The 14,095-nt window shown below is 38.1% G+C and overlaps 1 protein-coding gene across 1 annotated transcript in view; it reads left to right on the top strand.

Moving 5' to 3' along the window:
- ddb1 (damage-specific DNA binding protein 1) overlaps positions 1–14,095 on the top strand; it is a 55,427-nt gene that overhangs the window by 9,899 nt on the left and 31,433 nt on the right. Inside the window, exons 7-13 of the mRNA XM_006793817.3 lie at positions 1,858–2,016; positions 4,192–4,275; positions 5,437–5,553; positions 8,114–8,216; positions 8,942–9,017; positions 9,103–9,211; positions 11,689–11,867. Coding sequence (XP_006793880.1) covers positions 1,858–2,016; positions 4,192–4,275; positions 5,437–5,553; positions 8,114–8,216; positions 8,942–9,017; positions 9,103–9,211; positions 11,689–11,867 — 827 coding nt within the window. The remainder of the gene's footprint in view (positions 1–1,857; positions 2,017–4,191; positions 4,276–5,436; positions 5,554–8,113; positions 8,217–8,941; positions 9,018–9,102; positions 9,212–11,688; positions 11,868–14,095) is intronic.

Below are 14,095 nucleotides of genomic sequence, written 5' to 3'. Positions count from 1 at the left end.
TGTCCCTTTAGCTTTCTTTCCCTTGATTATTTAGTTGATGTCGGATTATAATAGAAGCAAAAATGGAAAAAGAAGTGGTAACTGTGTCCGTACCACCACAGACATTTTAAGAGAGAAATTTTAGTCATATAATCCTTTGGTGAAAATGATAACATCTAGGAGAAAAGGGTTTTTTAAAGCAATATTTTTAACACAGGCCAGGAAACATTTAAATCAGTTTTTCATGTTATAGAGGAATCAAAGTTCATGTAATGCATTCTTCAAAATAACTGCTCAAATAAGTCCGTGGGTTTGTTTCAGGATGGATTCCTTGTTGCAAAATCTGCCTATAAAAGAACTTTGGAACCATATGAAAATAAAGTTAACACCTCAAATGAAAATGCAACACAATGGTGGCTTCAAACACAGATTCCTCTGATGTCTTATCAATAGCTCAAAACATCCTCCAGACCTACTGATCTGGCAGGTTTTTTTCCCTCTCTAATTCAAGCTCTCTTGTCTTCATTACTACAACTGCATGGCAGCATTGTCCAGCTTTTCCAGTGTTTGAATAGGAACAGGTAATAGGAAAGTTGTTTAAGTGATCATTGATGCCACGTTTTTTTTTATTTATTTATTTTCACCTAATATGTTATTTGTATTCAGTTCAAACACACTCCTTTCAAAAGTATCAAGAAAACACAGAGGCTTATCCTTTGATGTATAACAGAACTGTTTTGGCAGCTAATTAATAATTGTCACTCTGGAGCACCAAAGTGAAAAATGAATGTGGAACACCAAAGCTTCTGCCAACACGGAGGTCTGCTGAAAATGTCTCAGCTCATCTAGGGCATTACAGTAGCTGGTGAGAAAGTAGACTGGTTTCACGTGTCATAGCTAACAAGCTAATTAGCTGCCATTCAGTCAAGAGGAGTCCACAAGTTTGCAAAGCTGTGAAAATAAAAGTTTTTGACAAAAGTTTTAAGTAATGCTACAGGCTGGGTGATTGTGAAAACGAGTTTTGTAAAGGTTTGATCAAGTGAGAAATTGACTCGACATATACAGCAGTCGTTGACAATAATAATAATATCTCCTTTTGAAAGAAAGTAACAGAAACTCGGTCACACTACGAGAGTTAAATGCCAGCTTTAATCTGGAGTATTATTTGAATCTCCTAACATGTTTTGGTGCTGCTCAGTTTTGTTTAGAGTAAGAATTTTTGAAAAGCTCAAAGCTGAAAGCTGAAAGCGAGCCTCAAAGTGAAGGTACTGTAAAATATTTTAGCCTCAGTTGATAGTCCTTTGTTATACCTTTTCAAAGTTTAGAAAGCATATTTTAAACAGCATGATACATTATGACAGCAAACACTGATAAGACAATATAAGTGTGGCATTACATTATTGTACGAATGGCTGATAAATCAGTCAGCTTCAGATTACTCCTGGGGAATATTAGCATATCAAAAATACATCAGTGACATGATATTTCTCTACAAGCATACAAAATATGTGTTTAGAAATACTGTTGCTATTGCAAAGTTTGTCCAACAGAGAGCACTGACAACTTAGTTTTCCAGCTTCCTTCTCTGCACATATATTGCTGTGCACCAACATGCAATTTAAAAGATCTTTTAAAGTAACATGAAAGGTTTTAGCAATGTACCTAAAATGGTGTCCACATGATACTGAATTCTTTAATACTAATAAGTGCTTTGGTGGTGGGGCACTGTTACTTCCCTGTACACACAAATATAAATAGTTGACTAATGGTTTATTTGCGAAAGCTTGGACCCTATTAGAATCAAGCTTTTATAGGTGTTGGCTGACCACTGTTGGTCATATTGTGTTTGATGTGTTTGTGTCTTGCTCTCACTTACAGCAAAGCACCATTGTCTGCCACAACCGAGTGGACCCCAATGGCTCACGGTACCTGCTCGGTGACATGGAGGGACGTCTCTTTATGCTGCTGTTGGAGAAGGAGGAGCTAATGGACGGCACAGTGGTGCTCAAAGACCTGCATGTGGAGCTGCTTGGAGAGGTCTTTCATTTCTCTTTTTCTTTAGGCCGAGGTATTGCTGGCTGTCTTCCATCTGTTTATCCACCTGCCTTTCCTCAGGCATTTCTCCCATCACTTTCCCACTACCTGGTTCAACGACCCTCTCTGTTTCTTTCTGATTTTCTTACCGCTGCTTTTTGTTCTCATCATCTCTGTGCTGTCTTTTGTTACAATTGACTTTTTAGTGGTTTATGCCCCTGAGCTAATAGATCTGTCTACACTTGCACAGAAGATAAGAACAAATTATCTCACCTCTTTGTTGCTTGCTTGCCAGGCTGTCACTTATCCCTTTAAAGTTGATTTAGGTAATGATTGTATTTCAATATTGTGCTTGAAGCTAAGGCTCATGTTCAAGGCAGACAACATTTGGTTTGTAGCACCTTTCTTTAATTACTTTCTGAGGAGTTTAGAGATGTAAAAGGCTTTCTTGCTAGTCTTCTAGTTTTACTCTAGTAGTGCTTTTGAGTTGGGAGCTGTTTGCTTTTTAGATTAATATAAAGTCTACTGCTATTAGGACTAGGGATGGGTATCGTTTAGGTTTTATCTGATACCAGTACCAAACCGGTACTTTTGAAACGGTGCCGGTGCTTAAACGGTGCTCAAACCGGTGCTTAAAGAATGGAGACACACACTTTGTCCTAAAACCTCTCATGTTCAGCTGTTTTTTTGTAAAAAGATAACAATGTTAGCCTTTTCTGCAGCTATAGGGGATTTATGGTATCACTCTTGGCTGGAAGCAGTGCTTAATCAATGGGGGAAAAAAACACCAACTTTGTCCAAAAACCTCTCATGTTTAGCTGTTTCCCACTTTTTCTTTGGTCATTTTAGCCTTTTTGGCCAGGGTGAAGGGAGTATCTGCCATCAAACACGAAGACAGCCGCATGTAACTATGACGGTGTTTGCTAGTTCACTTGCATTAATTTATTAACATGGTTAGCCTACTCAACGTAAATTACACACGAACAACATTAAGCTACTGACCCAGAGAAGAACGGCTGCTGCTGCCATCATCATCCGTCATCATTTCTGCTACACTGGCAGGGCTAGGGGCCAGGACTCTCCTCTTCGGGTTCATGTTGCTAACTCCGGGACCGATAACAGGCACCACACCCGTAGTAGATGTGCACGGTGTGAGGTCTCGCAGCAAGCTATCAAATACGATGCATTTCTCTGCTTTTAAAAAAACGCTATGCGTCGCCAGGTGTTTCATCAGATTCGAGGTGTTACCTCCTTTGACAGTATCACAGTATCAGCTTAAAGCACTTGTTGCAGGCTGCTGAGTTTGCATCTTTTGCTGTGAAGTACAGCCAGACTTTTGACCGCCTCCCCTTGGGCATTTTTAATCTGTAGCTCTGCTCTAAAAGAACGTATGTACCTGGGCCCGCCTACTACGCTTGCAAAGGTTAAATGATTGGCTGGAATCTAAAGTGTATGAGATCTCAGGGAAAAAAAGCACCGAAATGTGCGCTGCTTTTCGGTCTGGTTACTACCGTTTATGTCAGAACCGGTGCCATCATGGCACCGGATATTGGTACCCATCCCTAATTAGGACAAGTCTGTTCAATAAACACGTAGGAACAGCTCTATGTTAAAATGTCAGACAGAACGCTTTATTAATTGCAAGTCAATATGTCTAAAACCATGTACACAGTGATGGGTAAATTTAATAACAAACATTGTTTGTTTTTACATTACTTAGATTTACTGAAATTGAATTATGAAACACAATAGTTCAATTTTTAAATTTTTTTCTTTTTACACTTTGGCAGACAAAAGTTATTAATGTAAAGTTATTTTAACTTTCTAGCTGAACAGTCGTGCTTTAAGTGACCTTTCTGATTCTCCTGTTAGAGGATTACACTTGGAAAAAAAGGGATTTTTTTATCATTGGGTAATTTCTTTTTTATTAATGGTTTAATGTATAAAAGGTCAAAATCTTTCATTTCAGATGGAAAAAAATATCATTATATTTGTGACTTTTCTTCTTTTTTTTTCTTCTTCTTCTTCTTTTTTTAAAACTAAGTTCTGACAATTGTTGGTAGAGGATTAATCAGCAAAGTCATTTTCATCTTGATTAAAATGTAACTGATTGTAAATTGCAGCCCCACTGTGCTATGATCAAGAGGCTGAAATGTTTGTGTGTCCCTTCACTGACAGACATCTATTGCTGAATGTCTGACCTACTTGGACAACGGTGTTGTGTTTGTGGGCTCTAGATTAGGCGACTCCCAGTTAGTAAAGGTAAGCAGAAAGAGTCTTGTTTTTTTTGTTTTTTTTAGTTTTTTGTTATTGAAAATAACTTTAAACACACTGGGTTTCTTTTTTCCTCTGGTTAAAAAAAATAAAAGGTAAACTAAGTTAAAAGAAGTTAAACTTTTAGTTGATGTGTGTAGAAATGTGTGATAAATCCTGCAGTGTTTTTCATACCTTGTTTTAAACAATGGAAATACTTAATGAACAGATTCAGAAATTAATTTTGAAAATTAATTTTTTTCCCTCGGGACTTCATTATTCTGCTCTATTATTTTTATGTTTGCATTTTGGTTTACTAAATTTAAATATAATAAGCAAGTATAGTAAATAGTGAATGAATAACCTTTAAGATCACCGTAATTTGACATACCGTATGTGATTTACAGAGAAATTGTACAGATTACATTAGGGCTGTTCGATATAACGATTTATATCGGATGACGATATAAAAACATCTATCGTTTCATTTTACGCTATCGTTTGTTTCGTGGTGTTGTAAAATAAACTGTTTACGGCAATATTTTTTCATCGTTTTGATGGTCACTGTAGTGGCTATATTAATTTCTATAAGTTCTCCCTTTCTCTTATATTTAATATAACCACACTACGGACGGACAAGCGTCTGTTTTTATGCGTTGTGGTTAGCAGCTACGACGGTAACAGCATCGGGTGTCTGCTTGTTTATGTTCCACATAAACCTTTCACAATAAAGCTCAAGATCCTGTTGAGACTTTTCAAAATAAACTGAATCATGTGAAAAAGCAGATTATTTACGGATGAGAAGTAAAAAAGAGCCGCCAGGTGCTAAAAAATAAACCTTAGACTCAAACGTTAGAACAGGCTTTTCCCCGCAGCACGCCGTGTAATAAATACTCACAAAGAAAATGGCGGCCGTTACAACTTATATCTAAAAATGTATAGTTTCATGCATCGGTTAAAACACTCGACTCCAGCTACATGACGCCCAGCTGGAAACACTTCCCGCTAGTCGAGCTGCCCGAGAGTCACAGAATTTACAGAAAAGGTTACATTTTTGTGATTTATATCGTTATCGGGACGATAGAATTCTTATATCGGGATATGAGATGTTGGTCATATCGCACAGCCCTAGATTACATCCTTTGTAAAGACAATTTTGTTTATTTGCAGCTCAACGTGGACAGCAATGAGCAAGGCTCATACGTGGCTGTGATGGAGACATTCACCAATCTGGGCCCTATTGTGGATATGTGTGTGGTTGACCTTGAGAGGCAAGGCCAAGGCCAGGTAAAATCCACAAGCTTAATCTTTTATTTCTAGAACAAACAGAGCTTCAGAGCAAATAAAGGCTACATCACATTTACATATTCAGTAACAAAATCAAATTAATTTTTTTGGGTGGGCGTGTTTGCTAGAGAGTTTATATGTGACATTGTGATTACTGAAAACCCTTCAAGCAGACACTGGATACACTTGCCTTATGTTGAGTCTCCTTCTGAGTTTTCCTCCTTATTATCGTCTTTGTCACAGCCTTCAGGGAGTCTCGGCTTATACCACCAATGCAGCGATTTCGAGGGCCATGTTAACAGTGTTCTTCTCAGCAGAATTGAGCTTGTAATGCCTCAGAGCACAAACTTGCAAAAGCCAGAAAATCTGCGTACAGTGCACTCAGGAGATTCCTGTGAGTTTTGTATATAATGTGGTTGTTCTTCTTATGTATGGTGCCTTTTTTTACCTAGCCGAGTCTAGATGTTGGTTAGCTGGTCTGCAGTTACACTGGATGTTAAAATGCACCTCTGCTACACAAACCTAAATTGGTTTTCTTATTCCATTGCACAACGCCAGATTGCTTTGAATGTAATTTCCTCTAATAATATTTACACCCTTTCAAACTGACGGTGAAGACCCTGTCCCTGTCTGCATGTATCCCAACAATCCATCATCTTCAGCACTTGTGTGTGCTTAGTTCTGTTTACCTTGAGCAGATATCAAACCATTTGTATTCGGGATACAATGTGATCTAGCTTGTACTGCATGGTAATGCCAGATTTAAAATGGAGCCACAAATCCAGAAAATGTTGTCTTATTTCTCAAAATATAATGCTTATGTTAAAATGCAACCAGCTTTTGGCATGTTCTTCAACACATAACTGCAGGTATCTACTACAAAAAAAAACAATTTCTAATTTGAACATTTGTCCTCCTTTGTGTTGAATCACCGGGGCACAGGGAGATGCAGTACAGAAGGTTTTGTTGGCAGAGTTTGACACCAGGCCTCAGGGTATTTGATGTGGTTCCAAAGGCAGCGGTCCACTAGAGCACTGAGCCACTCTACTGGGTACAGACGAGCGCAGCATCAGCCACTGCCTGCATTCATCCATTCTCTCTAATTCAAGGGCCAGAAATAAATCCAGTCACAATTGTTTTAATTTGCCATTAGCTGCAAATCTGGAAAGCATTTGACCCGGTTAATTAATGCAAACACATTGCAACGCAGTTAAGATGGCAGAGGATTGACGCACATGGCGCAGGAGAAAATATAACACGACCTCTCTCAGATAAATCATAATAGGGGTTGTGCTCATGGATGTTCAACAGGAAAATGCAGTCGGCCCCATGAGAGTGTGGCTGAGTGTGTGAGGGCATTCGAAAACATGCTCAAGGGAGCGAGGTGGGTTGCCAAGATCATCATGACTGTTGCTATTGGGAGGAAACTGTTGGGTGGCAGGTGGTAGACGCTGAGATTATGCAGGCTCTGGTATTAATCCTGTTAGTGTACCATGACTGGATGCATAAATAACATTCTGGTGCTCTCCAGTCATACTGTACAGGCAGTTATTTACCTTCAGGCTGCTGGATCTCAACAGCGTGATGTTTATAATGGCAGTCTCAGAGACGCTCTACTGTGAGCCAGTTCACAATTTCTACAAACTACATTTTAGTTGTATTGATGTCTGCATTACTGTCGAAACCGTATAAGAAGGGTTTCTGCACTTTTATGACTTTTTATGACAAGTACTTAAACTAGGTCTTTTAGCATTAATGATAATAATGTGTCTGACTGAATTTTAACCAAAATACTAACATTTGGGTTTGTTTTTTTTGTTTGTTTTAAACTGCTTTCTCTTGGCACTGAAGCACTCATTTAGTACAAAATCTTTAAGCTATGAAATTGTTATTTTTTGTGTTTCTGCCCATTAATACCTTATTCACAAAGAACAAAAGTATTTAACTATTTCAGAATCTTTTATGTCTTCATTACACTGAATTTGAACCTTTAGCTACCACAGCAGCAGATGGATATCTTTTACTGACTACTGATTGGCTCATAACATTTAGCCAATACCAACTTAAGGCTGATATATATGTGCATCCCTAATGTTATCACATTTTACAGTTAGGAAATTAATGGAGAAAATTAATCGCTGATTAACTGAATAGTTATAACAACAATGCAGTGAGCAAATTAATTGCTGGGGTCTTTGAAACATGAAGACATCGCTACAACATAGCCATATTATTTAAATGACTTCATTTGGGAGTAAAATGGTATGACTGACTGCTCATGTTTCTTGTCCCATTAGTCATGTCCTTGAGTTCAGATCTTTGCAGTTTTTGCTCACTCCCTTGTGATTAGTGACTGTAATGGACAGTTTTGTTACACATGTGAATGATGTGTTTGAATATATAAAAAGTTATAGATTGTGTGAAAGGATTTATTCTTTACAAAAACATAATAGTTGGTTGGAAGCAGAAATAAGGTGTTGTTTAATTGACTAAAAGGGGGAGGAAAGCGACAGCTCCATATCTCAATCTTTGTCTTAATGTCTCTCTTTGGTGCTTTCAGCTGGTGACATGCTCAGGTGCATTTAAAGAGGGCTCTCTTCGGATAATCCGCAATGGCATTGGAATTCATGAGCATGCCAGCATTGACCTGCCAGGAATCAAAGGTTTGTGTGTTTTGTTTGTGTAAGTCTGTGTCTCATCAGCCATCTCCCTCTCGAGCCTTGACTTTATTTGGACCTTAATATTCTACTGACTTCAGAGTAGAGCCACTTCACCCCACACATCTGTTTGCCTCTGCTGGCCAAGATGCCAGCTGTTGCTCGTTCAGGTTTGGCACATGAACAGGAACAGATGGCTCCGATGTCATAGGTCTTCCCTCTGCACTTTCTAAATAACAGGAACATTGCCAAGGTTTGGTTTGGAGGCATTTGTTTTAATTTAGAAAATCAAAGTGCTCTGCAGTGTCTGCTATGGTAAGCAGACAATTTTAGGAAGCTCGTCAGGTTTTAACGACAGCAGACACCTCTTAATCCCAGAAAATTAGGTTTCTCTCAAAGGACTCTTCTCCGGTGCTTGAATGAGACACACAGGCCAGTTAAGGTCTGCTCACACTTGTTAGTTTATAGCTCTTTATCGACCATCTATGCCCTAAAAGAGTTAGCTGCTGGCTCTTGCCCCTGGCCTCTTTTATGAGAAGCAATTATTTACTTAGGTAATCAATGGCTCCTCGAGAGTGATTTGCAACCTGTACATCCTCCAACATGTTAACATTTGACAAATGGAATAGTTTAACATTGGGCACCGTCTTGATATTGCATTTCTTTTATTTCTTTGCAAATTGGTGCTGAAAGTAACTTTTTCAGTCTAACACTCTCAAATTCCCTTCAAGGTCTGTGGCCTCTCCGCTCTGAGGCAGGCAGAGAGACAGATGACATGCTGGTGCTGTCTTTTGTGGGTCAGACACGGTGAGCGTTTGTGCAGAATGCCCGATAAGGACAGGGTCAATTTTGAAAATGCGTATCTTATCTCAAGAGTATGTTTTCCCCCCAGAGTGTTGATGCTGAGTGGTGAGGAAGTTGAGGAGACTGAGCTTCCAGGCTTTGTTGACAACCAGCAGACATTTTACTGTGGAAATGTGGCACACCAACAACTTATTCAGGTTTGTATGCACACATGCACATATCTGTTATATATAAAGTACGGGGTCTGTTCATGCTTTGGAAAGTAAGAATACCCTTTCGTTTCATAAATTCTAAATTAATTATTCAGCTGTGGCCTTGTGCCATTTAATAACATATCCTTTGGCGGAGCTGAATCATGCATGATTAAAAGGGCCAGTTCTGAATGTGAAGAGTTCAAAAAGACTTCATGTATTTTATACTTAATATAAATATTTTACTTCATTTAATCTCAAGTTTCATCCTCCCTTTTGGAAATGTGGATGAATCCTGCTGGGAATTCTGCCAAATGTTACACCCTCAACCATTAATCTTTAGGTTATGAAAACTCTGCTCATATTTCAGTGCTGGGTTTTTTTACTAACTCGTACACTTCATGTGTTTATATTGAATACATTTTGATGTTATTATCTGACTGAGTGTTGCTACGCCACTCATTTTTTTGGACCTTAAGTTGAGTTTTCCTTAAGTTTGCATTAAAGCCACCAGTGGTAGAGGGGTTGTCCCGAAAGGACACTACAGCATAGTATTAGATGGCACTGGTGACATGAGACATGAGAACACTAAAGACTGTGTTAATTTTTAGTGGTAGTGTCCAAATTTGAAAGTTGAAGTTGTAAAATTCACATTAAATATTGCTGTAATAGGAAATTGTCAACATAGGATTATTATTTACCTAATTACTCGGTGTGCCATGAACATGCTCATAGCACTAAACTCAGAATGAATGGCTGACTTGGTACCTATTTGCAGCTTTTAGCCTTATTTTAGCTCATTAGTTTTGGTTCAACATCCTGCACATAGGCCATGTGCTTTGCTGCTCTAATTAATGTCACAATAAAAGCTCTAGGCAGCTGATTCCAGTAAACAAGCTCAGACAAGCCAACTATGCACTACCATACTTACACGAAACTGCAAAAAGTCTGAAAAAGGAGCTGGTAAACAATGCTGATATTTCTCTCAGAAGCTGTAAAACACCACATAAACACCTACAGGTGGCAACAAACACAGTTTCAGAGGGATGCTTATGTTGTCTATTTGCCATTGCAAACACCTGTATGATTAACCATCATATCATAGGTAGTTTCCAAAGGGGTGCACTACAAAGCATATAAAGAGAGTCAAAAGTGGCTCTCTTTATATGTGGATGAACCACCGTTGTAACTTACGCCTAATTCATAATTTGGTTGGATAGCTTTGTCTCACGCTTTCGTAGATTATTTGCAGCATGTTTTAAGGTCGGTAAAGATTCTCTTCATTTTATTTGTGTAAGTTGTTGAGCTGTACATTACTAACATCACATGAAGCTCAACCGTGAAGTTACAACAGTGCAAACTTTCCATTATTCTCTCACTGGAATGTCCTTTTAGTTCATTAGGTGATTTTAAACAAAGTCTAAATGTTGTTATACTTGATGCTAATCTACTGCAATTCCAAAAGTTCCACTTGGAAGTGCAGCTGCTATAACACAGAATACACAGCTCTCTAATGTGCAACCAGCACATTAGTAATATACAGCAGCACTGAGCACACTTGGCATAAAATGAGCATAAAATAATTAACTTATATACTGTTCCATGCACTAAATCCCAACATTATTTTCTGCAGCATTAATTTGCCGTTGTATTTACAACAGTGTTGCATTTTACTGCCGTGCGTGATTTTTTTTTTTTCTTCTCTTTTTCCTATCAAACTGTATTTTTGCTGCAGCATGAGGTTTTGCATTGTCTAAACAGTGCACTACCTTCACTTCTTAATGTATATACCTGCTGCAGTCTGTATTTAGGGCTTCTTCAGCTCCTTTGTCCTGTCTTGCTTTTTCACTGCTGTATAGTAGCGCTCCCCTTTTACAATACACCATTATATTATAAACATTGCATTTGTCATGCTACCTAACCTCAGGGTCTTTTGTGGGACGTGAAATACAAATGCAATGAAATGAACCGTTACAACAATAGTAATATCATTACTATATGTTACAATGACATTTGGTTTTGTTGTTTCACAAAAGCGATTTCTGGGAGCAAACAAATGGCAGCCATTCATCCTTCATGTTTCTTTTAATCATACTATATTTCTTGACATTTGTATTGTAGTTAAACTGCTTTATTTTCTACAAAATGATTTTGTTATATTTTCTAATAAGCATGTTACTGAAGCGTTTGCTTTGTCTTCATTTGTTTTTATCTTGCTTTTATCTTTAAGCTTTAAGTCTAACGTCAGCTCTATAAGTATGAATGAAAGTGTTTTAAAGCAGTCTTAGCATCTGATATGTTAACGGTGCTAAATCAGTGGAATTCATTAGATGGGAAATTTTATGTAAAAAATTAGAAGAAGGATGAAACCTCTTTGGTTTTTCATAGATTAAGATATTCTGTGTAATAAGATATTCTTTAAAATAATTTCCAGCTCACAGTTTCTTTGTCATCTGTGGAAATAACAAATAATGTTTCTCCAGATCACATCAGGCTCTGTGCGCCTGGTGCTTCAGGACAGCAAGACGTTGGTGAGTGAATGGAAGGAGCCACAGGGCAGGAACATCAGTGTGGCTGCGTGCAACCACACCCAAGTGGTGCTTGCTGTGGGGCGAGCCCTCTACTACCTGCAGATCCTAGCTGGAGAGCTCAAACAGATCAGGTAGGACATAAATGGGGACTTATTAACATTTTTTATTCACTGTTAAAACCCACTTCCAGTCTTTCCACAAAGCCAACTGGCTGCTCACTTAGCTGCATAATTATCATGGAAAGCCTTAGTGAGCAAATATGAGCAGCTTGCGAGTTCACAAGCATGTCCAATGTCCAATCTCATCATTTTCACTGGGACCTCGATACAGATTCACTTGAGCAATAAAGCTATATACTGCAGTTAATGCTATTCAGTTATCTGAGTGCAGAGACTTAAATCTTGTCCTATTAATAAAAAGTGAACTCTTAATTCAGGATGTTGGGCTCAAATGTTTCGTAAAGAAATTTCTATATAACTATTAGACTACGTTCAGGTTATTTGAATATTCAATATGATACATTTGACTGCATGTGCAATGCCGCAACAGAACAGAGGTATGGAAGCTTATTAACAAAGGTTAATTAACTCTATCCCCTGTAGTTCATTAGTCTCACAGTTATGTTTTTTTTTTAAATTTATGTAATATACGTTGCAGGAGTATAGTGGAGTTACTTTATATTGTTGTTCTTTCACGTTGCTGCTCTGGTTTCCTGGTATGACTGTCTTTCGGCCCTTTTGCAGTAATGTATGTACTATTTCACAGTAGTTTAGAAGAGAAGGATGCACAGTTGTAAAGCTTGCCACCAGGGCTGCTTGAGGAACACTGTGTTTGTTTGCAGTGGGTGTTCGTAAATGATGAAACGGAGACAGAGGGAAGAGTCTTGAACAGAGGCTTTGAAATAATGTTTGGGCTGCATCAATAAGCAGCTGGTTTGCTGTGTGCGTCACAAAAATCTGTGTAAACCAGAAAGTCACTGTTGGCTTAAAGGTGTGTACAGGACTCTAATGCTCTCCTCTAATATAATTAAAGTGCGAGTACTCACCTTGGACAGTGATTATCAATTATATTTGCATTGTTGAGTAGCCTTGTTCCATTACAACGCAGTTCATTGGCCATTTTAATTAAAAAGTGAAAAGGTTCTTTTCTTGTCATTTTATTCAAAGCTTTCTTTGTATTAATGACAAATTTAGATGTTTGACCTTCGTTGTACAGATTGATGTGTGATACTAAAAGGCTTTTTTTTTTAAATCATTTTAATGACAGTGAATTAAAGATTTTATACCAGGGCATTTAACTTGATGCCCTTTATAATTCAAAGCTTAGAATATTTTCCATCTTCAAAATTGTTGCTATGTTTAGATCTGCTTATCAAGTTTAGCATTAGACATTTTAAAATGATTTAAAGACAAGGCCTCTTGTGGCATCTGTAATTTTATATTTCCACATTGATGCTGTATGTCCTGATGTTGTGCTTTTACTCAGCAAGCATATACACCCACACTAATGGGGTTTGTCGTTAAATATATATATTTTCAGCAGAGCATAAACAAGGAAGGTAAACTGTATGACTGACACTCATCTTTGAGAAGGAAGTTTTGTTGTTGGAGTTCACCCCATGTCTGCAAAGTTGGGTATTCCAACTTTCTCCTCCAGTCCAAAGGCATGCATGTTAGGTTAATTTGTGATTCTAGATTGGCCATAGGTGTGAATGTGAGAGTGAATGGTTGTCTCTCTCTCTCGCTCTCTCTGTTATCCCTGTGATTGACTAGTGCAGGGGTCGGCAACCTGCGGCTCTTTAGTCCTTATAGTGCGGCTCCGTGTGGTTTGGGAAAATAAATTAGAAGTATTTAGCTGAAGTGTATTTTATTTATGTTAGTTCTTTTTTAACTTGTAGTTCTAAATTGGAAGATTATTGTGATATTGAAATATAAAAATAAAATTATATTCTATTATTTTTTCATCGCTCAAAATTAGAGATGGACCGATCCGATATTACGTATCGGTATCGGTCCGATACTGACCCAAATTACTGGATCGGATATCGGCGAGAAATAAAAAATGTAATCCGATTCATTAAATATCAAAAAAGCACCTCACAAAACTTGCTACACGGCGTAACTCGGCTCATAACCGTAGCACGTCGCAGCAGTGTGCATCACGTGATAGAGCCGCTGTGTGTATTTGTAGCCTTGCTAGCAAACCAGCATTTCATCTCCGAGGAAGTTTTCCCAGAGAGAAGTAAAGCAAGTGTGTAAGTTCATCTCTGAATGTCTGTAAAGCATTCCCACCTTAAGCTTAACAACAGATATATGGAGCGACTGCCTCTCTCTCTCTCTCTCCTGCTGCTACTTCAATC

Source organism: Neolamprologus brichardi, chromosome 1 (assembly GCF_056152115.1).
Source record: "Neolamprologus brichardi isolate AB-2024 chromosome 1, ASM5615211v1, whole genome shotgun sequence".
Classification (NCBI taxonomy): domain Eukaryota; kingdom Metazoa; phylum Chordata; class Actinopteri; order Cichliformes; family Cichlidae; genus Neolamprologus; species Neolamprologus brichardi.
The sequence above is the reverse complement of the archived record's forward strand: the minus strand, read 5'-3'. Positions and strand labels throughout refer to the sequence as shown.